At 39.0% G+C, this 25779-nt stretch overlaps 1 protein-coding gene across 1 annotated transcript; it reads left to right on the top strand.

The window, feature by feature from the left end:
• Nucleotides 1-35: 35 nt before the first annotated feature.
• Nucleotides 36-20714, top strand: EFHB (EF-hand domain family member B; the record flags this gene model as incomplete). The annotated part of the gene is given in 10 exon segments (XM_080609593.1): nt 36-239; nt 7161-7455; nt 14112-14263; nt 15029-15037; nt 15041-15214; nt 15218-15236; nt 15596-15694; nt 15697-15783; nt 16317-16498; nt 19835-20714. Coding segments are annotated over 10 exon segments (1386 nt in total). The 3' UTR covers nt 20000-20714.
• Between the last annotated feature and the right edge of the window lie 5065 nt (nt 20715-25779).

Genomic DNA, 25779 nt, shown 5'->3' with positions numbered 1-25779 from the left:
AGGGAGGCGGCCGTTACCACGGCAACACGCGCGTGATGGGGGGCTGGATGCCCCCCAAGTGGTTGCCGCGTGCCTTGCCGCGCGGAGGCTTGTGGGGGAGGCGCGAGGAGGGCTGCCTACGGCTCCTGGATGGGGGCTGTCGCCTCCCGAGCGAGCAGGGGCGCGGCGCGGCGCGGTGCGGGAGGGTTGTCTTCGTGTATCCCCCCACCCCGGGTTCTCGGCCTCTGTTTTGTGGCCGGGTAAGGCCCAAAGGAGCGCCTAGGTCACTGTAAAGATAGCCCGACAGAGGGGTGGGAACTTTGTCCGTGGGATCCGACGGGTGTCCTGTACCCTGCTGCCTCTCCTCGGTACCGAGGAGTATGGGAGCACCTTCCATGTCCATCCTGCAGGGACTGTGGATGCAGCGCAGCCTGAGGGGGATACTGGGCTGCCAGGTATAACACAGGCAGAAAGGGCCTGGTTTAATGCTTTGAGAATCCGTTTCCAAAGCTATTAGTCAAATGAGTTTAAAGAGGGCACTGCACAGGGAAATCTGAATTACAGTTGGGAATTTACCAAACTTTTTAAGAGAGCGAGCAATATTGATATAGCCTTAAACAGGTTTTAGCAGTTTCCCAGTAATGAATCCAAGAGAACAGGTTCGTAACAGAACAAATCTTGATTCGTAGATGCCTACAAACAACCCAACTTAATACATGCAATTATTAAATAACGTGCATTGCTTTAGAGATTGTTGGACATACATAATAATTTTTCTGTATTGCTGGTGTATTTTGTGAGGCTTTTGTAATCTCAGGTCTCTTTCTATGTCAGTAACTGAGGAAGAATGCTGACAAATTTGAGGATAAATTGTTAGAAGATATTAAGAATGGTTAGAAGACCGGAAAACTTGCCTCAGTGGAAGATGGAAAGAGCTGCTGACCTTTTGAGAAGGGTCACTTGGTCACAGACTGTATAAAACAGTCAGAAGTGTTTCTTCAGTCTAGCAGATTCAACAAGGTCTAATAGTTGGCATTTGAAAGAACAAACCAAAATGTTAAAGCATTTAATAAATCTATCAGTAATGTTTTTTAATCATTGGTACAACGTAATGAAGATAATTTGGATGCTCTGTTACTGGAAATACTGACTCAAAATTTGATGTTGCTATATTCTCAAAATATGATTTAGTTCAACCACATGTATTTAATTGAGGGAAAAATTAAGATACAGAGAGCCTGCTGCCAGTGTTATACCAGAGGTGAGGCTCATTATGCCATTCATTCATAAAATCTGACTTTAGTGTTATTTGTCTAGTCAGTCCTCTTGCCAATGCGCATTTATGTTCTGCTGTTGCTGCCACTTTAGAAATATGCTGAGAACAGAAATAAAGGTTAAATCAGTCGTGTCACAGCCTTTTTAAGAGTAACCTCTGCTTTTGGTGCTGCTTTGCAAAAATCTCACTAGTTGAAAATATTATAGCCTATGAACTTTTTGGATGATATTTTTAAAAATTACCGATGTGAATGGAATAAAAGCAGAATATTCTTTTTCTATTTGTCTTTTTCTTTTCCATGTAAGTTTCCATTGATAGCAGGTTTGTCTCAGAGTAATAATTGCACCATTCCACTATTAAGTAATAGTTAATCTTTATAAGGCAGATACATAACAATGTGAAAAAGACTGACAAGACAGTATAGCTCCAGAGAAACGTGTTTGAAAATATGCAAGTTTTCTGAGCTGGGAGTTTGCTAAAGCTTACAGTAAAGACTGCCTTTAGGAATATTTAAATCAGGTAATCTTGACCTAATGCACTCCTCATTTGCTATAACCTGCTGGCTGTTTTCAGCATGTTCAACTGGACAGCAGTATTTGCTGAACAAAATATCAGAATCCAGATAGACAGATATTCTTTATTATATAAAATATATATAGGCAGTTTAAAAGATGAAGGAAAGAGGAGGCAGGAAAAGCCTTACTAAAGAAATCACCCACTCACATCCCACAAGCAGACCAATGTAACCAGCCTCCAAGCAGTAGCCATCTTGGAAGCTAGCTCCTTCTTCTGCTACCTCCAGTTTTTATTGCTGAGCATGATGTTATGTAATATGGAGTAGCTGTTTGATCAATTAGGGTCAGCTGCTCTGTCTCTGTTCCCCTCCCAAGTTTCTTGGCCACCTTCCCTGGGTGGAGATGATGATGAAATGAGGAAGAGGAGAAAGCCTTGACCCTGTGTAAGCACTGTTCAGTAGTAGCTGAAGTATTGCTTTGTTATCGACACTGTTTTAGTCACAAATCTGAACCGCAGCACCGTACAGGTTGATGTGAAGAAAATTAACACTGTTCCAGCCGGTCCAGTGCATACATGAACAGTTTTGAATTAAAAAAAAAAAAAAAAAAAAAATTGATTCTTTAGAATGTGTTGTATTTAAATTCAATTTAGAGATTAAATGCTAATGTCATACATGGCATTTCATGTTTCAATCTACTCAAATGTAGAGCCATTCATGTAAGTTATGATCCTAGTGCATTTCCTTTTCCATCTGCAAGCTTACACCTCCTGAGTAAATTGTGATACCCTACAGCTGGAGGGTGGGTTGGATCAACCACTGATGTCAAGCAGAAATTATTCACTGAAAAACACAGTTTCATGGTGGCTCCACTGACTGAACCAACTCTCTCTGGCTGCAGGCTGTCTAGATCTGATGCAGATGACAGTAAAGGAGTATGAGTTCAGAGAAGACAAAGAGCCAAGAACCACCTGTAGCAAGCTTTGGTTAGGTGTAATGTGAAACCACATGCTCAGTTTGCACAGGAAGAATGAAAAAAAATACAAAACCATCAAGTGATGTTCCGAAAAGAAGAACTGTAACATTACATATGAGGGATCAGATATTCTGTATTTCTAACACAAATACTTTCTAAAATCAGAATAATCTTTCAGATCGAGAAATTCAAGGATGAATGGAATTTTTGTTACAGGAATTACATGATACAGCTGCACTAATGAAAAGAGGGCAAAAATTATAAAGAATGTGTTGCTTTCACATGAGAGATTAGAGAGAGGTTTTCCTTTTCAAATTCCTGTCAGCAGACTTAGGATATGTTGCAGCATCCTAAGCAGACTTAGGATACGTTGCAGGCCATTTTGCTGAACCTGCTAGCATGAATGCAAATCTCATGTGCTTTTTGTCTGTTAAGTATATAGGGTGTCCATGTTTTGGATGATGTGAAATGCACAGTAGCAGAGCGATGATACTGGTGTGCTGCTAGAAAGTGTGTTCGTGCATGAGGGTCCTACTGGCTAGCTAACTCGCTAACCACAACACAGAGCTATAGCATGTCTCTCCAGCTCTGAGAAACTCCCAAATTGTTCACTGCTAGTTGACACTGACATAGAATGTGAGCAAACAGCAAAGATTCTGTGAATGTGTGAAACAGAGGTAGGTGAGTGTGTGGCAGTAACCAAATGACCGAGTTCCGGTTACTGTATTTTGGTCTTGACAGGTCTCTGTGAATGTTAACAATGAAAATGAGTTTCTTTTGTTGTAGTCTGGACAAATAGCTGTTTGAAAGAAAAACTCTGAAATCAACTGGATAGCCCTACCAGTGATCATGTTTTCTTATTTTATGTCATCTTGGGTCCAAGTCAAATAGCAAAGGTGAAACTGTGTTGGATGATAGGTGAAACTGTGTTGGATGATGTTAACAAAAAAAATTTTGTTAGTGGTTCATAATTTCATGGGTTTCTATCTATTTCAGCATTTCTCTGCAGAGTTTAATAATATGCTCTATTCAGTCTTCTTGTGTTTAAATCTGACTCTATAGATGTAGTAACAAATGGAAATAGATTTTAGAGGCCACACAGAACCTCTTCATTCTCTTTGAACTTCTCCCCACCCTTTTTTTTTAATTTTCATGTGTCCATCTGCTATAGTATCTTTTTTTGTTTTCCCATCTGTCTTCTATTTCTGCTTGTGGACATTGTGCGTGTGCATCTATTGGTTTGGTCTTATCATAGCATATAATGTGCAGCTTATTTCTACCAATAAAATGAGTGGAATAAAAACCATGAAAGTAATCAGGTAATAACAACAGCAAAGTATATCAGCATGGCTAACATCCTTCAAGAGTTTTACAACATTTGCAGCCTTTTACATTGAGTTTTATGCCTTCAAATGCCTCAAGAAATTTTTAAATATAGTGCTTTTGACTGCTGTCTATGCCAGTACCATATTCAAAATGAGAACTGTGTTGCAGAACATGGGGTCTTTGTGCTTCATAAAGAAAGTAAAATGAAGGGGTTTAGACAGTTTCCATTCCTCAGTTTTAGCCTGAACAAGACAGAAAAAGGCCCTGTATTTGGGGAACTGGATGTCAGCAAATAATGGTAACTTGCGAATGACAAGTACTGCTATAGAAGGGAATATTTTGTTGACTGTTTTCCAAAACAGATTTCTATAGAGATGTGTGTTTGGGGTTTTTTTGTTTGTTTTATTGGTTTTTTTTATTGTAGGAGATACAAAATTCATGCTCAAGTCAAGAAAGTTTTGATCTTTTTTCTTTCTAAAATGGAGTATTTTTTTTTCTTTTTGTTAATTCTTCAACTTATCTTTAAAATTTATAGATCCTTCTTATCCTACAAATATTCTTCCTGTACACCAACTGCCTTTCAATCTAAGAAAGAATGAATATGGCACTAATTCCCAAAGTGAACAGAACTGTAGGGAGAAGGTGCATTTCCTTCTTGGATATATCTACATGGAACTTGGAGTTCACATTTTGTATTTGCACTGTGGACTTTAGGAAAACCCCTAGAAAAGAGAGGTAAGAAACTCTTAACTTATACTACTCTTTATCATACTGTGCATCCACCCATAATATGCTGAGAATGCACTTAGCCTGACCAGGCTTAATCCTGTCTACTTTTAATACGATTTATATGAAGGGAAAATATTTCCAGATTCATCCACTACTATTTTAGTTTCATTTCTGTGGCTTCAGTATTAACTTTTTTAAGATTTAATTTTTTTTCCCTGGTATAGGTTGAAAATACTGATGCAGTTTTTACTGCCTAATAATAGATTTTGGTGTGTGGGTTTTTTGTTGTTTGTTTGCATTATTTTCCTTTTAATAGCTAGTTTTCTACAGTATCCACCCTGCTATAGTAATTTATAATAGAAGCAGCTCCTGTAGGTAAAAATGTTTTCCTGCTTTCTCTGGCACCTGGATACATCTCCTGTGGAAAGCAGTCAGTGAGGCATCTCCCTGTTCCACAAAGAGGCTAGCAAATTAAAGCTTTTCTAAGAGCAGGTTTTTGATCTGAGGGGGTTTAAGATTCACTTCCAAGAGATGTGTGAAAGATAGCTAAGAGAGAAGCATGTATACTGTTAGTAGGTTTCAATCTGATTTATAGGGAGCCATATTTCTGCTGAAAAAAAAAACCAGAGGGGCAAACCAGAGAGGGCTGAGGACTTCTGCTCTACTTGTTTCTGCAATAGACATTCTTTTTACGTGGTCAGGTCCTGTTTTTCTGCCTTTGACACAACGCACTCCATAGGGGCCGAGTAGATTTCATTCAGTCAGCAACTGTGGCCACCTACTGGGGAAAAAAGAAAAGTAAAAATAGAATAAAAACAGATTGCACAAAAAATAGTAGTACACAGGTAGATAGACAGCTAGAAATACAACAAACACAACACTAAAGATTCAGGCCCCAGTTTCCTGTGCCCTGCTATTACCATGTAATTTTCACAATACTATACTTTGCTTTTCCTCTGTATAAATAGTTCCCTCTTGTTTCAATAGCTTTATCCTTACGCAGTTACTCCTCTCAACAAGATCAAATTAATCCCTGATTTCTGTTCAAATCTCAATTTAGCTTTTACTAGATATTGCACCTGACAGAGGAATAGTTCACAAGGCAAGATATAACCCATCATTTTATTTTGTTTATTAAATACCAAAAATTACTGCTTTATTTGGCAGGAGCACTCTAACCTTTAACAATAAATATGGTTGAAATATGAAATGAACTGAACATGTTAAGAATGTACAGGAACATCTTTACTTCCCAACTGGTCATGGATGTTCTATATTAGCGGGGCAGTACAGCCATGTCTACAGCAGAAAAGCACACCTACTTTTGAAGAAGGGCACTGACATGGCCACAGCTAAATAATAGCTGATGATAACAGCTGTTACTTGAAGAGCGTGAAGCTATGTACACACATACTAGAAGCTAGCTGATCATACTACTGATGTGTGCTGTTAGTGCCCCTGACAGCCAGAACAGGTAGTCAGGTACCCCTAGTGCCTGGTGGCCCAGTTATCAGAGAGCAGTTGCTGCCCCAGCCTCTTGTCTTCCATTTGTAGGAAAGGGTCCTGAGAATTCAGTTTTAATTTAATTTCCTTAATTTTAAATCCTTATCAAACAAATGTTAGATCGAGAATAAAATGGCAGCAGCTGGTAATGTTTGTTAATTAATTACGGTTAAGTTCTGTCTGTTTATCTAAAATTGGTTTTGCCATCATAGGGCTATAGAGAATGCAGCAGGATGTGATTAAATTTAGATGTTTGCTGGGTAGAAGGAGCAAGGTTACTAAATGTCACCTGAAAGTAAAAGTCTTTGTAAGAGTTTAGGGGCTTTTAAACAGGGTGAAACTTGTTCAGTCTTACCTATGCTGCTTTTCCAAAATAATGCACATCTGTTTCTAAAAGACAAACACAGTGCTTTAGATGTATGATGTGCTGAGGCATTGAACACAAACAGTAAGAGCATTCACTTGTCCTGATATGTGGGTAGTGCTAACAGGCTTCTGTCACCCACCTCTGTGCTGTTATGTTGATGGGAGTCTCAGTTTTCTTTAGAGCAACGGTCTCTGTGAAATATTTTATTAATATCTTTATGCATGTGACAACATTTGTCAAAGGGGCTGTATTTTTTATTAGAATAATTAATAAAGATTTAGTTTGGTCAGGCTTCTCACCTTGTAAGACCTTTCCTTTGTTCAACCCAAATCAAAACCAAGCCACATGTCTGAAAGCTGGTAGATTGTCAAGGACTTTAATTAATTGCCCTAAGAAACATACTATCTCTGCAGTTGCACCCTAGTTACTTTCTTATATCACGAGGGTTACAAAATAGCCTGAGTGCAATCTCTTTACATGCTTTCTCTAGGGGCTGCCTGAGAGATGCCTGCGAGGCCGGGAGGGGCCGACTGCCCCGCAGAAGCACTCCCGCCGCCGCTGCCTGCAGGGGGCGCGGTGGCGCCACTCGCCGCCGTTACCAAGCGAGCGGGGCAAACGGCCTTCACGGCCTCGTGCCGCCATGAAGGGGCAGCTTCGGCCTGTCTACGAGGGGAGGTTCACCGACTGGTTTCCCGAGCTGTCGGCCGTGAGTGCCTTCGCCGAACGGGTCCCGCCGCTGCCGCGGAGCCGGCTGCGTGCTCCCTGCGCCTTTCTGGGGCACTCGTGTTTGCCAAGTCACCAGTATCTCTTTCTGTCTTGGTTTAAAATGATAATTGTGCAATCAGTACTTCCACTGCACCACTCATTTACAAGAAGGGACTTTCTGCTTGCCCTTATTAGGCTGATAAGTTGTCAAGTTACTAATGAGGGCTGTATTGTGTCTATGTGGTGGAGTCTTACTGTTGAAATGGTCTGTATCTGAATTGATCAAATTTACATGTAACAAATTACAAGCACACTGTAACACTTTATTTCCGCTGTCTTTTGTAGTTAGGAAGGTTTGAAAGAACTGAAATGTTTCACCTACTTGAGGATTTGACCATTTTGCTTACTCTTACACTACTTTTGGTCACCTTTGTTACATCACCTATATTCTTTATTACTTCCTTGGAAAAGGACATGGAACTAACTTGTTTTGTTATCTAGCATCATGTCTCAATCTCAGTCATATCATTGCAATGTCTCATAAAACCTCAGGTGATCAGGAACAGCTTTTTAGTTTTACAGAACAGTGCTTATGAAAAGCTACAGTAGTCCTATGGTACTCTGTGGTCAGGATCCAGCTGTGCCACAAATCTAGAGTTCCTGAACGTATACAAAACCTGTCTTTGCAGATGCTCTAGATTTCTGCAAAATCATACCTGAAGACTCACAAACAACATTACTGACTTTGTAGCAAAATTTAATTTTAAGCTCAAGATCACAGGCTTAAGTGACTCTGGAGGATATGCCCATGGTACCTGGTAAGGAGTGAACACAAATGTCAGCCAGTTTCTCCTCTCCATTGTATCCCAGCATAACGTGAAGTAGACCTGGAGTAAGAACAACATGAGGCCATATGGTCAGTCAGTCAGGGAATATGTGTTGCAGTGCAGGCTTAAACCCAGCACTAATAATACAAGACAAGTACAAGCTAACATAATTTTATTTAGCGAAATTTTCACCATCCACATCCTATGTGTAACATGAAAATGAGAAAAGCACACAGTGGTTCTATCTCTGTGTGGTTTTGTTTTTTTTTTTTTTGTTTTGTTTTGTTTTTTTTTTTTTGTGTGTGTTTGTCTTGTATTTTAGAACAAACCACTGATTCTGTTTTCAATTCTGATGGAGATTTCTGATTCATGTGACAGTTTTAATTATTAAACATAGAGATAAAATAAATATTGCACCTTTTTCCAAGTAATAGACAAAGAGATCTATAATGTCACCAACAGCATCTTAATTTTCTGGTAAATAAAACTGGGCCAAGTTTTCCAGATGGATATTGCCTTGGTTTCTGGTTTTGGTAGATGCGAAATTACATGTGAAAAAGTGGAGATGTGATTCCACTTTAGCCAAAAGTAGTTTATTTGGAGACATTATTTCAATTGGAGATCTGGTTTGTCCTAAATATTCCTATAATTTTACTAGTATGTTACAAGGACTTTTCTCACTCATTTCTGTCATCTCAAAAAAAAAAATAATTTTTCCTTTTAATGAGTATAAATGTTCAAAAGGTAAATGTTTACGTTTGGTTCTGTTATATTACAAACAGCAAATGTTCCGAACAGGTTTATAAAGGGATGCTTTTCTGGAATAGCAACTTCAAAGCAAAGTACTGATAAACAAATTTCAGGTGAACTATGTGTGTCATCCCTCATTACATAACAGATGATCTGATTATTTTTTTTAATAATATCACAGGGTTTATTTTAGCTATTAAACTATTTGAAAATTAACAAAGAAATGTGCTTATTGACAGTATAGCAGAAACTAAGAATGTTCCCCCAGACCGTACATTTGGAGTGTGTCGTGGTTTAAGCCCAGGCCGCAAATCAGAACCATGCAGTCCACTACCCCCCCCCCCCCCTTCTTCCCTCCGCTTCTGCAGGGACAAGGAGGAGAATCAAAAGAATGCAACTCCCACGGGTTGAGATAAGAACAGTTTAATAACTAAGGTATAACACAAATCACTACTCCTACCACCAATAATAATAATGATAAAGGAAATAACAAGGAAGAGAATACAATTGCTCACCAACTGGTACCTCACCCCCACCCCGCAGCATTCTAGCCCTTCCGGGAACTCTCAGTTCTACATCCTGGGCATGACGTGCTGTGGTATGGAATACCTCTCTGGCTAGTTTGGGTCAGGTGTCCTGTCCCTGCTTCCTCCCAGCTTCCCCTCCTCCCTGGCAGAGCATGAGACTCTCAAAGTCCTTGGTCAGTCTAAACATCGGTGTTATCAGCTCCGTTCCCAGGCCGAAAGTCAAAAACACAGTGCTGCAACAGCTACCAAGAAGGAGAAAAACTGACTGCTACTGCTGAACCCAGGACTGGGCTCTGTCCATATAAACATGGTAAGTTCAAGGGCAGAATAAAATATTGTAATGTTGAAATGATGCTGAATTAATTACTGTTGGTTGTATAATATAAAATTTTCCTAAAATCTTGGAGGCAAGGTACAGAAATTTAACAGTGGTAGTAAAGTTTTGGAGGGAAAATTTAAGGTGAAGTTGCTAGTGGGGAAAAAAAATGGATGTCAGAAGTAGAGAAACAGCAGAAAACTCATTTTGACATCTAAGTGACAAAGTTAAAATGGTTATTTAAAACAGTATTGTGTCTTTCTTCTCGATTTTTCCTGCACTTCTATAAAAAGAGAAAAAATAACTAGCAGTAAATAAGAATACATTCTTGAAGGTAGCAGAGAGAAAGTGGAAATGAAAATTAAAAAAATCTTATCATTGTGACAAAATTTTGAAAGTTAGTCAACTCAAATAGTCAATATTGGGATTGATGGTGTTTTAACATTATGTTTCATAACTAGGGAACACAGCGAATAGATAGGCAGCAACAAAAGGTAAGTGGCTCAAAGTTGTTTAATAGGTCAAGACCAGAGAAGGCTTGTTCAAATTTTGCATAAGCATTCACAGTATCACAGTATCACATGTATGCTAGAGATTGGAAGGGACCTCAAAAGATCATCTAGTCTAATCCCCCTGCCAGAGCAGGAACACGTAGATGAGGTTACACAGGAATGTGTCCAGGCAGGTTTTGAATATCTCCAGAGAAGGAGACTCCACAACTCCCCTGGGCAGCCTGTTCCAGTGTTCCGTCACCCTCACTGAGAAGAAGTTTCTTCTCAAGTTTAAGTGGAACCTCTTGTGTTCCAGTTTGTTCCCATTACCCCTTGTCCTATCATTGTTTGCCACTGAAAAAAGCCTGGCTCCATCCTTGTGACACTCCCCCTTTATATATTTATATACACTAATAAGGTCACCCCTCAGTCTCCTAACTATTAGAGACCAAACTATAGAGACCCAGCTCCCTCAGTCTTTCCTCATAAGGGAGATGCTCCACTCCCTTAATCATCTTAGCTGCCCTGCGCTGGACTCTGTCCAGCAGGTCCCTGTCCTTCTTGAACTGAGGGGCCCAGAACTGGACACAATATTCCAGATTGTGGTCTCACCAGGGCAGAGTAGAGGGGAAGGAGGACCTCTCTCGACCTACTGACCACCCCCCTTCTAATACACCCCAGGATGCCATTGGCCTTCTTGGCCACAAGGGCACAGTGTTGGCTCATGGTCATCCTGGCGTCCACTAGGACCCCCAGGTCCCTCTCCCCTACACTGCTCTCTAACAGGTCGTTCCCCAACCTATATTGGAACCTGGGGTTGTTCCTGCCCAGATGCAGGACTCTACGCTTTCCCTTGTTATATTTCATCAAGTTATTCCCTGCCCAACTCTCCAGCCAGTCCAGGTCTTGCTGGATGGCAGCACAGCCTTCTGGTGTGTCAGCCACTCCTCCCAGCTTAGTGTCATCAGCAAACTTGCTGATAGTACACTCAATTCCCTCATCTAAATCATTGATGAATATATTAAATAATACTGGTCCCAGTACTGACCCTTGAGGCACTCCACTAGATACAGGCCTCCAACTAGACTCCGCCCCATAGACTACAACTCTCTGGCTTCTCTCCTTCAGCCAGTTCGCAGTCCACCTCACTACCTGATCATCTAGACCACACTTCCTCAGTTTAGCTATGAGGATGCTGTGGGAGACTGTGTCAAATGCTTTGCTGAAGTCAAGGTAGACCACATCCACCGCTCTGCCATCATCCATCCACCGTGTTATTTCCTCATAAAAGGCTATGAGGTTGATCAAGCATGACTTCTCCTTGGTAAAGCCATGTTGACTGCCCCTCATAACCCTCTTATCCTTGACATGCCTTAAGATGGCATCAAGGATAAGGTGTTCCATCACTTTCCCAGGGATGGAGGTGAGGCTGACTGGTCTATAGTTACCCGGGTCCTCCTTCTTGCCCTTTTTGAAGACTGGAGTGACATTTGCTTTCCTCCAGTCCTCAGGCACCCCTCCCGTTTCCCAAGACTTGGTAAAAATGATGGAGAGTGGTCTAGCAATGACTTCCGCAAGTTCCCTCAGCACCCGCGGGTGCATCCCATCTGGACCCATGGATTTATGGATGTCCAGATTGCTCAATTGCTCCCTAACCCAGTCCTCATCGACTAAGGCAAACTGCTCCAGTGACCTGACTTCATCTGAGGTCTCAGGAGTACAGGGCTCTTCAGGACTGCCTCCGGCAGAGTAGACTGAGACAAAGAAGGCATTCAATAACTCTGCCATCTCAGTATCTTCTGTCACCAGGGCACCCATCCCGTTCACCAGTGGGCCAACCTTGCCTCTGGTGTTAGTTTTATCAGCCATGTATTTGAAAAAGCTCCTTCTGCTGTCCTTGACCCCTCTTGCCAGATTTAATTCTAAGGAGGCCTTAGCCATCCTAGCTGCCTTCCTACATCCTCTAGCAGCAGCCTTATATTCCTCCCAAGTGGCCAGCCCCTCCTTCCATGACCTGTAAACTCTGCTCTTCCACTTGAGCATACCCAGCAGTTCCTTATTTAGCCACGCAGGTCTCCTGGCCCTCTTCCTTGACTTCCTACGTGTCAGGATGCTCTGCTCTTGAGCTCAGAATAAGCAGTCCTTGAATGCCAACCAACTATCTTGGGCCCCTTTACCTTCAAGCAGCCTTGCCCATGGGATTTCCCCTAGCAATTGCTTGAAAAGGCCAAAGTTTGCCCTGCTGAAGTCCAGGGTTGCAATTCTACTTGCTATTCTACTGGCCCTACCACACAAGATCCTGAATTCCACCATCTCGTGGTCACTGCAACCAAGGCAGCCCTCAACCTTTACTGCTTTGACCAGACCCTCCTTGTTAGTGAGGATGAGATCCAGCAGCGCTCCTCTCCTGGTTGGCTCATCCACCATTTGGATGAGGAAGTTATCATCCATACACTGGAGGAACCTCCTGGACTGTGGCTGGGTTGCTGAGTAGTCCTTCCAGCAAACATCAGGGAAATTAAAATCCCCCATGACGACCAGAGCCTATGACTGTGAGGCTGCTCTCAACTGCCTGTAGGACTCGTCAGCTTCCTCACCCTGATCTGGTGGCCTGTAAGAGACACCCACAACAGTATCGCCCCTGCCAGCCTGCCCCTTAATTCTCACCCACAGACTCTCAACTCGCTCGTCCTCTGTCCCTGGACAGAACTCAGTACATTGTAGCTGCTCTCGCACATAAAGAGCAACCCCACCACCCCGCCTGGCTGGCCTGTCTTTCCTGAAAAGGACATAGCCCTCCATGACTATATTCCAGTCATGTGAGCTGTCCCACCACGTCTCTGTAATTGCCACCAGATCATAATCTCCTGACTTAACACAGGTCTCCAACTCCTCCTGCTTATTTCCCATGCTGCGCGCATTGGTGTACAGGCATTTCAAGGAGCGAGCTGAGCTCACCGATTTCACCCTAGGATTATAGGAGGCCTCCCAGTCTTCATCAATTCTAGAGTGCTGCCCCACTGGGGCAAGCCCAGCTACAACCCCATCCCCCTTCGAATCTAGTTTAAAGCTCTCCAAATGAGCCCTGCTAATTCATGCCCCATTCATACACACTTCACTGTGTAGTGTAATAAAGTTAAATATTTTAAGTGTGTAGGTATGCTTTTCCAATAAGGAACAGCAGAAAAACTGAACAAAAAATTTCTTTATTAACAAATAGAAAATAATGCATGTACATTTCTGTTAGAAGGAGATTAGATGAGCTACTAATATTTATTGGACTCTGAAAGAATGTCTACTCCAGAAAGTGATCCTGGTGCTTGGGGACTTGGATGAGAACTGTAGCTCAGTGTGCTAAAGTGTTTAAAAATAATAATAATCTTAGGATATGTACAAAATGGGAAGAATAACACAAAAATAGTAGATTGTCTTTATAGAAATAAGTGGTATGTAGTTATCTGAAATATTACATTGACTTTCACATTATTTCTTGTAAGAAATACAACGGACTGGAAGTGATAGAATAATTATACATGCTCTTTTGGTCTCAACTATTTGGACATTGAGTAACTCTTACTGCTGTCAGAAGCTTTGGGGATCAGTGGATGGACTTGTGAAGCTATATTAAGATATTTCAAAAGCTTTGATATTTACCGCATATGAGTAGAGAAATCATCATATGGACCGCTTGATCTTTTAATGAAATGTATCAGATGTTTAGCAGTGCTTAAAATCAGCATCTTGAAACTGAAATTTTCCTTTTGAAAAATGTCCATTTTCTTTATATGCACAACTAATCAAGAAAGTATTCATTTTTTATCGTAGTTGCTGAACTTCTTCACCATGGGGTTCCGTGTGAGATACTCCATGGTAAAGACAAAGGGAGAAGTCTTTTCACTAAAGTTCAGCAGAGTTTGAAGAAAACTAACTATGAGAATTTTGACATGATACCAGGAGCATTCAGGCATTATGATAAGGTTAGTGCTTTGAAGAAGTATAAATGTAAAGGAATGCGTGACACAGCGCTCCGTGCTATGGAGATAGAGACATGAAGAAACACAAGCATAGCAAAGCAAATATAGATGAAGACTATAAAGACAAGGTAGCTTAATAGTTATTCTATATTCAATCTACTATGATATGCTATGGAATTAAACACAACAGTATTTGCAGCTTTCCAGGTATATCCAAGTTCACAGCAAGCAAGGGACATGTGAGCAGGAATAATCTTAGCATTTTTCGCTCTTCAAAATTTGGTATTTCTTCTTAAAAGAAAAACAGTTGAAGGGATTATGTTTATATTTTCTTCCAAGCTGTACTTTTTGACTGAGTCTCCAAGCAGCAGAAATTCAGATCATTTTTTCTCTCTGAAAGAAAGTTTATAATTGACATTTCATATACAACATAAATTGTAATGTATACAGGATGATTGATGCCTTACTTTCAAAAGAAATCTTTGCTTTGCCTCAACATTTATGATCAGATTGTTATCTTGTCATAATACTCTGTCACACTGTTTTACTCTCGAATCATTGTATTAAGTTGAAAATTATTTTTTGACAGTTAATTTCTAAATTACTAAGGGTGTCTTTTTGTATTCAACAGTTTTGCTCTTCTGAAATGATGTGTCTGGTGCTGCATTTATATATATATATATGTAAACACGAATGTGTATGTGTTCCTTTTGGTGGAGCCATTTTATAATGGCTGTCGTTACAGCTGTTTTGTTTTATTTATAATAGAATTGTGACTGAATGATAGACAAGGATAACCTACGAAAGTCCTGTTTTCAGCTTAATCCAAATCTAGATGATGAGCTCCTGGATTCCTTATTTGATTGTTGTGATTCGGATAAAGACGGTCTGATTAATTATTTGGAGTTCACAAACTTTCTGAACTGGAAAAACAAAATGGCTGTTAAAAAAGTTTGAAGAAAAATACTTACAAAAGGTAGACGACTAAGGGTGGGAAAACATTGGTGATGATCTTGTTCTCATAATAGCTATTGAAAGGACATTGCTGTTGTTGACTGGGTGCTCCTTTAGAAGGGTAAGATTTAGAGAGTGCCTACCACTGACAGAACCTCAGATTACAAAAAGTTTTTCAGAACCCTGGAGTTCTGTGTTGCATGTTGAGAATGTTGCATAAATTAGGAGAAGGTAAAAATTCTCTTAGAATCTTTATCAGAAATGCAGATTAATTATCTTACCTACTTTAAAGGTTTTCAAGGATTTAAACAATGGTTTTTACTTCTTAGTCTATAATGTGCTGATAATAAATCTTGGCTGTACCATAACTTTTGCTTATAGCAGAAAAAATGGATGCTGTTTTTCTGCCTGAAGGCACAAAGGAGCTGAAGCAGGAAGATCTTGTGTTAAAAAAACTGGAAAGCTCAGAAAAGACACCAGAAATACAAGACCAACAGATCATGTATTTGCAAATTATCAAACAACTTCTTCTCAGTACAATGCAGTAGTAGGTGGTCTTCCAACAACCTGTAAGTACAGTGAACGGTACTTTTCACTTCTGAGCATTATTTAAGACAAAGTCAGCAACAAGTTGAAAAAATATTGCTACAGGTTCTACTAACATACAGTAGTGAATTAATTTATCTAAACTAAGTTTGTTTAGGATTGTGGCTTGGAAGTTGCATGACTTGGATATTTTGCATGGTTAATCGATTGAAAACATGACAGTTAATCTAGATATCTTTGAGAAATTAAGCTAGTAACTTTAGAAGAACAATATCGTGTTGGAATCACCTAAAAATGTTTTTATCTGGAAGTTCTGGGTAAGTTCTAGAATATTACTGCAAGATCTCCTGCTGTCATGCTTCATGATGTACCTGAAGCTAGAAATTCTAAAATAAGAAAAAAAAAGATGAAGAAGAAAATTATGAGACTCGTTATTGAACCTACATATGACAAAGTATCAAATTTGTTCTTATTTAATACAAAATGGTTTTTTCCTCCCTGACACTGTCTTTACATACAGGCTTTTCCATACTGCCTTGTTGATTGACTTTCATAGGTTGTCCAGTGCGTGGTGTTCCAAGTATTCGTTCAGATCTTCCTCCTCCTCTAATTCGCTGCCTCAGTGACAGAACTAATTATGGTGATGACACCAGTGCTTATGCATTATTATTCCCTTCTGTCTTCAGTCAAAAGGGAGTGTATGAAAAAGACTTTTTCAAAACAAGACCAAAGGAGGAGGTATAGTGCATTTTTTCAGAATATTCTGAAAAATGGGGCCTAGAAAGATGCTGGAGAGGGACTCTTCATCAGGGACTGTAGTGATAGGACAAGGGGTAACGGGTTAAAACTTAAGCAGGGGAAGTTCAGGTTAGATAAAAGGAAGAAGTTCTTTACTGTGAGGGTGGTGAAGAACTAGAATAAATTGCCCAAAGAAGTGGTAAATGCTCCATCCCTGGCAGCGTTCAAGGCCAGGTTGGACAGAGCCTTGAGTGGCATGGTTTGGTGTGAGGTGTCCCTGCCCATGGCAGAAGGAGTAGAGCTAAATGATCTTAAGGTCCTTTCCAACACAAACCATTCTATGATTCTTCCATAAGAAATGTACCTCTAGCCATGTGGGACTGGAAAGCCATATTATCAAATAAAAGTTTGTAAAACTCACTGGTGCAATATTGCCATCTTTCTTTGCATCCATTCAGCTATCTGATAAATATATGCTCTTCACATTCAAAAGTATTCATAAATGTGGTAGATACTAATTTTATTGAAATCCAACTTCAATAAGTCATATAAGGAAGTACATAAGGGTGTTGTTACTAACATGCTCAAATGCTGTGTTGCATGAGGATTGGTAATTAGTCTGGGCTTAAGAGTCTATGACTTATCATTTCTGCAATCTGACGAGCAAACCAGTTGTGAAATTTCCATCCTTGCACATATTCAAATTTCTGAGCAAGGTCTTAAGCAACATGGTTTAATGGTAAATGGTAAAGTTAGCTCTGCTTTGATTACGTGGTTGGATGGATGATCTCCAAAGTTCTCTTCTAACCTAAGTTATTTTATGATTCTCTGTCTTAAAAAAACCCATAAGATTTTTACAGGTGTGTAAAGCTAGTTTCTATCACAGAGGGGTGTTCAGTGGAAAATTTTACCCAAGGTGCCTCTCCTCAAACAAACATGCAGGTTTCGCTAATGGCAAAATCAGCAAACTGTGTGAATATATGTTTTAAGTGCTCTGCTGAGTCTTGCTGAGTCTTGGCGAGTCTTGGCTCAGATCTACAAAGGACTTTTACAGCAGTAGAGGATATAAGGAGTCACACCCCAGCGCTGTGTCTTCTCATATTTCTGAAGAGAAAGATAGGATGTGGAGACTCTGCAATTTTTCTACCTGATATTTCTGGGTGCTACTACCACCCTGTTATTTCACAGTCCAAATGCTGTGAACCCCACAAAAATGCTAAAACAACTTTGCTGCTTTCTCAGTATTGTCTGTTCTTTTGCATCTACATTTTTATGCATTTTCTTGTGAAAAAATAGAGGACTTCATTACCTGAAATACAGTTTATGAGACGGTTGTAACAAAATGTGAAATTTCAGTCTAAAGCGAGAAAAGAAGCCTTGACAACATCTTTCTTTCTATTAGTCATTATATTAAATAGTCACATTTGAAAGTGGATTTGGAAATTGAGTATGCATTTTACAGAAGAGCATGTTGCTAGTTAGTGGCTGAAGATATGAAAGGTGTGGTGTCATGTTCTATATGTATCCATAAAATGGCTTGTCAGAGCATTGTATACGTGAGCATTTACCATTTTATAGTCTAGCTCTGAAGTGGGAAATCTGTGCATGAAGAATATAGCTAACAGTAAATAGAATTCATGCTTCATTGAGAAGCCCATTATACCTGTCAAGCAGTAGATAAAACTCTTTTCTGAAGTTGTAATGTTGCCTGAGATGTCATACTCCTTTGTAGACTGTATGGGCTATGCAGAGTTCAGTACAAAACCACTTGTGAGTGTGTTAAATCACCCTATACTCATGTTTCAGTATTTAAATGATGGTCTTTATTTTGAGATGGAGCATTAATATTTTCAAACATGTAGTAGGTAATGAAATTATTATATGAAAGCCTAGAGTCATTTAGTACTGCTGGGTTCCTTTCTAAGAAATGAATGCAAATTCTCAGTATAAAGCAGTTTCATGAGGTGACTCTTTGTGTTACAGAAGAACAAAATAGCTCTAGAGCCTGCTGTTTTGTTTACTGGAATTTGTCCCAGTCTACTGAAGAGAACAGAAGTTACGTAACTGAGTAGTATTGTGTAATTTATATTCAATAAGATCATGTTAATATTAGGTAAGGGTTAGTTTAACCCCATCTGTAAGTCTGTGATTTAGTCAGTGATTATTGTATGGCTGTTGATGAGTCAAGGCTTATAAATCAATTAATTGATTTATAAAATCAATCATAAATCAATTATTTTAATGTGGTGAAGCCAAGTTATAAGAGCATGTAGTCCTTTATTTCCTTGGAGTGATAGCCTGTAATGGAATATTTAGTTTGACTTTTAAGTTTCACTAGCTTGTTGATGACATTAGATCAAATCTGGTTTGTTTTCCTCATGAGTAATGTTATTGATTTAACTGAAACAACACCTATGCCTAAGGAAACAAAATCTAGTTCATGTTTTCCTCTTGTAAATTCATCTGGCATAAACTGTCATAGATTTATTGGCTAAGTTGAAGCTGTAGATTTGCTGTACTGTGAATCAGGCCTGTGTTTATACAAAAGACAGTTTTAGAGAAAGGTGAAAACAAGGTTGATTTGACTGTGTTAAAGGTCTTTACCAAAGCATGCATAAAATCTCCAGAGCATTAAGGTAACACACATGCACACAAATGATACAGATGAAGAAGCCAGACGTTTGCTTGTACTAACAAAAGTGCAAGTTATGTCAATATTCTTCTGAAGCCACCTTCCTCTGAGTCAACAGGTCAGTGTGTGGGGCATACAGCAGGAAGCATCCGAGTGAAAAAATACGGGAAAAAAAATCCTTCTGCTGAATTGCTTTGGTGTAAAGCTATAGCAAGACCTAAAGTTGATGTGAACCGTTTCACTTTAGTCGCTCGACCCACTTCTCTTGTACCAACTCAAGATCTTGTGTATAGTACTCTTGTGTGAAATACAGGAAGTAATATAATCTGATGTATGTTGGTAACAGTGAACAGTAAAAATACAATGGATAAAAAGGACTTGACTTACAGCTTTTGAAAAGCATTTTTTCCCCTGAGTCTTCTTTGTTTGATTTTTCCAGTGTTGAAGTTGCATTAACATTACTTTATTAACTAAAGACAATTTTGTGCACCACAAAAGCACCACAGCTTTCATCCGAATAAGATTCAGATTTCCTTAAATAGAAACTTCTTTGGTTAATGAAGCAGGATGTAGTCTGTAGTTTTTATTTAAAAGTGGGAAAATATTCTTTGGCAGGTAGAGTTTCCTGATTTATGTAAAAGCCAGACTTTATACAGTTGAAAGAAAATTCTGACCAGAATTGCACAAATTCTATTATTTTGTAGATTGCAGGAATTCTATGCAACATTGACATGAACATTTCAGATGAAAGGTTTCAGGAGATATGGAAGCAAGCCTCTATGAAGCATCAGAAAGAAGAGGTTTGTGTAGAAAACATCAAGAACATACTGGATAAGATACATGCATCACACACAGAAACTGGTTGCTAGTTCTAGTCTTTGGGCACTGCATTTATTTAAATTGACATCACTTATAATTTTGATGCTGAGTACAATAAATATTTTCAATAACGTGTTTACAGAACTCAAATTCATTGTTTATTGTCTTTCTGAACATTGAATTCATCCCATGTATATGAATCTTACTGCTATCATTGTGGCTAGTTGGAACTGGTATCCGTAAAGAGGATACAGCGTATTTGTAAATGGAATGAAAATGGAATGAAAATATTTATCTTACATCCTTTATCTTTTTTTTTTTCTTTTTTTTACAGCATTTCTGAGTCTAAATAATAATATTTTGACCATGGACACATTTTGTATTTTTGAATTTATTTTTTTCTCTTATAAATGACAGTTTTGAAAATACTGAAGGTAAATATTTTGGATAGGCAAGACCTCCTAAAGATTCTGATCATAGAATGGCATCTTGCCTTGCTTCTAAGTTTCCATGATTTCTTGTCAATAAAATCGTAGCTAGCAGAGATCTGATTCTGGGAATTCACCAATTTGCAGGAAGTGCTTTACAGTAAGATACTAAGGAAACTGCATAGTCATGGGTATGGGATCAGAATTGTTGTCACAAAATATATTCCGTAAGAACCCCTAGATTAAGAAGAGCTAAAATAAATGCCCAGTTGTGTGGCAGGGGGCTTATGTTCTTTATGCAGGCTTGTGGCTAGTAGGTAGTTGTAGTCAGCTTTCACAAACAGAATGGATATTTAGAGGTGTATGTGCGCATTGTATAAAAACACAGGCTAGGTAGTCAGAAAAGTTTGGAAGGGCTTTCAGAGAGCTAACCTGTGACCAATGCAGTTTCTTGGTAAGAAGGACCTTCATAAATTAAAAACACTTGATTTTTATGGAAATCTCAGTTAATATAAATGAAGTTTAGTAAGAATAAACAATGGTAAACAAGTAATACTAAGATTTGCAACTGTAAATTGAGATGTTCAGTCTTCACCTACAGTACTGAGCTTGCTATAAAACAAATGGAAATTGTTTAGTATTGACTGTGGGAATGATTACTTTTAGACTTTTTAAAATTAATTGAAAAGAGAAATCCTTGCCAAGTTCAGTCTTAGCATACAGGATTTCAGGAAGGAGATCACTTTGTCACCTATTAGTGCTTTAAATACCTTAGTAAGATTTTGAGGGTATTTCCAGCCAAATGTTTTACCAAGTTCTACAATGTAAGTAAAGGTTCTATATACCTTAAATACTAGGGACGTATGTGTAATGCCAGGTTACAATTTCATTGTAATGCTTAACTCATGTGATTGTTAACATTCCTCTTTTGCCAGTGTTTAAGGAGCTTGTAATTTACTAGCATGTACAAGCCAGACCTTTTGGACATTATCATTGTAGTATTAATATTAGCTGTTTCAGATTAAGTAGGAAGAGTTTGCTTTCTGTTATCTCCAGGGAGCAGGTAGTAGAAATGCTGCTTGGTGAAGACAGCTTCTTTCCTGCCGTGAATGTAAGTTCTGCGCTATTGCCTTGCCTTTCCACCCTTCTGGAACTGTGCATGCACGGAGAAGCATGCAGGAAGCAGACTGTGACTGTCACAAGTGGAATCATGACAGAAAGATGAATGTACTGTGAATTTCAATTGAATTTATTATGTCAGAATTTCATTACCTCCAATGAAATTCTTTAAAGTTCCTCTTCTGCTCATATAGTGTGGGAGGGAAGAAACCTTTACCTTCGTTGTGGGGCACTTTAGAAATCATTGGACAAAGTTACTTTAAAAAAAAGATGCGTCATTTTGTCCTCAATAGAACATTTTAGATGAAAGCTGGAAATTCTGTCTACCCATTTTTTGAATCTACTGTAAAGATACCCATTTTCATTCTTCTACTTTCAGTAGAATCTTTTCCTTTGTCAGGGAATAGGAATTAACATTGTTCTTTGGCAATCTCCTAAATAACTCCAGAATAAAAAAGACTGATAAACCATAGTTTAGCTTTTTTGCCAGTATGTTTCTAACCAAAGGCAAAAGGTTTCCTTTTGATCTTGGCTTTGAAATGAACTGGAAGTGGTGTTCACCAAAACTTACCTCTTCTGAAGCTTTAAAGGATTAATCATTGAACAGAGCTACGTGTAGGTGCTTGTTTTTCATCACAGTATACATAGGAGGCCCCTGAGACATGTAATTGCTGTCGTATGGACAGTTACTTCTGTGAAGTTTTCCAGTCCTTTTGTTTTCATTTTGTTAAATGCTTTGTGCAGGCAGAGTCTTGGTGCAGATTTTTGCATTTCATTTGTGTTTGACTTCCCAATGTGTGTGAATTCAGTGCTGTGTTTATAGGCTTTCAGCTGCAAGTTGTATTTTGTGATTTTATAGTTCCCTTAATATATTCCAATTGACAGAAAAGAAAAAGTTTGCTTTCTTCTTTTTTGCAGCATGATTGCCTTTATCTAGGTATGGAGTTGAGGTAGATGGGACAGCACACTACCTTTCACTGATCTGTGGGCCATATCCAAGGCAAAGTTTTCCAGAAAGGGTGAGCAAACAACCATCACTATGACACAAAAGCCAAGACTTTGTGGACGAAACTAGTCAACAGCAAATCCTGTCATATTCTATTTTAGTCATAGAAGCTTCATAAAAATAGACACTGGATGAAAGACAGAGCACATGCAGATATTTCTGCACTATTTCTCAATCTTTGTTTCACAGCAACAATTATTTAAAAAAATAGCATATTTTTAATTGGTTCTGTGAAATGAATTGAACTCCTCTGAAGTTTGTCTTAGAGCAGATGTATTTCAAGACAGGTTGGGAGGTCTTTCTTTCTACAGAGGTAGAGGACAGCGTTTTCTTCTCCCCCACAGAGCCATGCCAGGGGTACTGCCTTTCAGTGCTTGAAAATGCTTACCTGTTAAAGATAAGGCTGAAGATTTGAATATGCAAAATTATTTCTTATTATTTTTCTATTTGTGGCTCTTAATCTTTATATGTGAATATTAGTACTGATAAACATTCAGCTAATGTGACTTATTTGGCACTGGCTTGTGCTATGTTGGGCAGATGTTGGACTCAATTACTCTTTTTACAGTTTTCTAGTGGAAAAATTCGACTGTGCAATGACTTGTGTTTGTGATGCTGGAAGATCCAACCCCCTGTCTTCTACAGAGATATGAGAACAAATAAATGTAAACCTTGCCTTCATATTATTATTACATAACTTTAAAATATGTCTTGTGGAGATTAAGCATCAATAAACAGAATTGCTGGTTTTCAGTGTTTTATCTGACTCAAGTAAATTTCCTGGTTCTGGAACTCAGAAGTTAATGGCCAGTTTTGCTTGGTTGGTTGGTTTGTTTTTTAAAAAAATGTATGTAATTATTTGGGCACTAAATGTAATGCTAATAACCCTTTATGCTAAGAATACTTCAGATGGCTGTCTGAGCAGAAAAGGAGGCCTTGGGGCAACATGCCCAGATGTATGATTTAAGTCTTCATCATGCCAACAGATATGAATAGGCAGGATATCTTTGGAACGGCTTATCCAGCCTAATTAGTAGGTGTTTGCCATTAGGAGGTATTTCTTTGGAAACCAGTTATTTGCATTCGACAGTTTGTCATTGGGCGCCATCTGCCTTCATGGTTTCACCTTGCTGAGTGGCCAGATTGCTTTTCTGGCAGATGGGTATGAGTTTAGGCTTGCCAAAGCAGCACTCAACGCTGCATGTCTCAGTAGTTGGGATAGGATCAGTATTTCTTTATTCCTCTAGATATTAATTTTGAAAATGCCAACATAGATTATGCAAACCTGTAGGAAATGTTCTGGCATATTTGATGAGGATTAATCTTCAAAGGGAAAGGAGTCAAAACAGTCTTTGCTGTGTTCAGATTTGCTAAGGTAGGTGCTTGTTGATTTCTGCCAAATGTGTGTGGCCTGTCTGAGCAGACTGTAGTAGGCAGAGAAGTTGTTAATCTTCAACCCACACTCCTGACTTCCAGATATCATAACCATGGAAAATTTATATTCCTTGGGATACAAGTAGGTTCAGCTGTGTTGTGAAATTAGCAGATTAGGTGGTAAATTTTATAATACTTAAATAATAAATCTTTGGTGTATTCTGCATGTTTTCAAAGCTCACTTCTTCCAGTGCCTAGATGGAAATAATAATGGCAAACCTAAGACCTAATCTGAAAAAAAGAGAAGGGCCTAAGTATCACTAACACATTATTATATCTAATAATAGAGATCGTACATTCTACATCCTAAACAAATAATCTTGCCTTTGGTGTATACTTGCTAGATAAGGTTCTACCACGTAATCAGATCAAAAGCAGACAGAATAGCTTAAGAACACATATTTCAAGTAATAGCTTTTCTATAAGCCTTGAATTTTTCTCCAGATTCTAGAAAATGTTAAGCATTTCTTTGAATCTGAGGTGCAACAAAGAAGTGAAATAAGAGCAGAAGGGTTCTCAAATGGTATCAGTTAACCAGGGGTTGATTTTGTTTCTCCAGCAGTTTTCAACAGATTAGAGACATATGCCATCCCATATGAATATTTTACTAAAAATGTGTCCCCACAAGTGAGTGACAAAGCTGAATGTGTAACAAAATTTAGGGCTATTTTTTGTTAGTGAGCAATGAATGTAACATAAGAATGTAAAGCATATCCATAAAGGGTAGCTGAAAGGTTCTGTCCAGCCCAATGTCGCATCTAACCATGATTAGGGGCAGGTAGCAGATTGGGGCAAATGTTACAATGTTCCTTCCTAGCAGTCTCCCAGTGCTTCCACCAGTTGAACTTCCAGTGGTTGTTACCTTCCTCTGAAAATTTTCTGACTCTGCAGCACATTTTCTGAGATGCAGTGAACATGGATTTAAATGTGGCAGATGGGAGCTTTCTCTGTGCTGTCAGTTTATTTCCCCTAGTAACAGTATTAGGAATGATTACTGTATTTCAAACATGGAGGCAGGGGTAGTTTCAAAGAGGTTTTGCACAATAACAGGGTGATTAACGCAGACTGAGTCAGTAAGGCACTGCTGAGTGCAGCAGCCTTGCGATACATAGTTGTATGCTTAACACATAGTCCCCCATGACCTGTTTTGCTTTTATAAATACAGAGTCAAGTGGATTTGATTCCAGTTTGCATGTTGTTGTAAGAACAGAATTTGGTTCAGTTTACACAGCTGGGCAGGCTATGTGTTTTCTTTCATAAAATGCTTTGGAGGTGTGGTTTGTAAGATGAAGCCTAAGATTAAACTGGTTTTGCTTTAATAAATAGTCCATTTCAATGCCACCTTGGTAGGTATAGCAAGGCAAATTGCTAAGCTGCTAGCGAGAGATGTTTATTATGCAGAGGAAGAATTACATCTCACTACAGCAAAGGGATATAGCTACCTCTTACATCTATTATAGGCCTAGATCAGTGTAAAAGCTCATGCTAACCCTGTGAAAATAAAGATCAGATTCAGTCTGTTAGCTTTCTTAAATGCCAGCTCTCTTGATCTAAGGCCAAAGCTAACGCTGTCTGCCAGTGTTCTTTTTGTTGTTCAGCCATGCTGGGAGTGTGGAATAATGCTATCTCTGTACTTACTGGTTTTCTTAGTCTGGTGGATTTCTAACACTCCCACGATGATTCACTAAAGAGTACAGGACGGCTGAATGTCAAATGTGCATGGATTTCAGACTTCTGATCTCTCAGGAAGCATCTCTTGAAGTCCTTGTTTGTACCCTCTTTAGAATGGAAAGTGGTACAAAGAATTTCTGAGTTAATAACAAGCTAATGATTAATGAACTGT

The sequence above is a fragment of the Psittacula echo genome (genome assembly GCF_963264785.1).
Source record: "Psittacula echo genome assembly, chromosome: 2".
NCBI classification, from domain to species: domain Eukaryota; kingdom Metazoa; phylum Chordata; class Aves; order Psittaciformes; family Psittacidae; genus Psittacula; species Psittacula echo.
The sequence above is the reverse complement of the archived record's forward strand: the minus strand, read 5'-3'. Positions and strand labels throughout refer to the sequence as shown.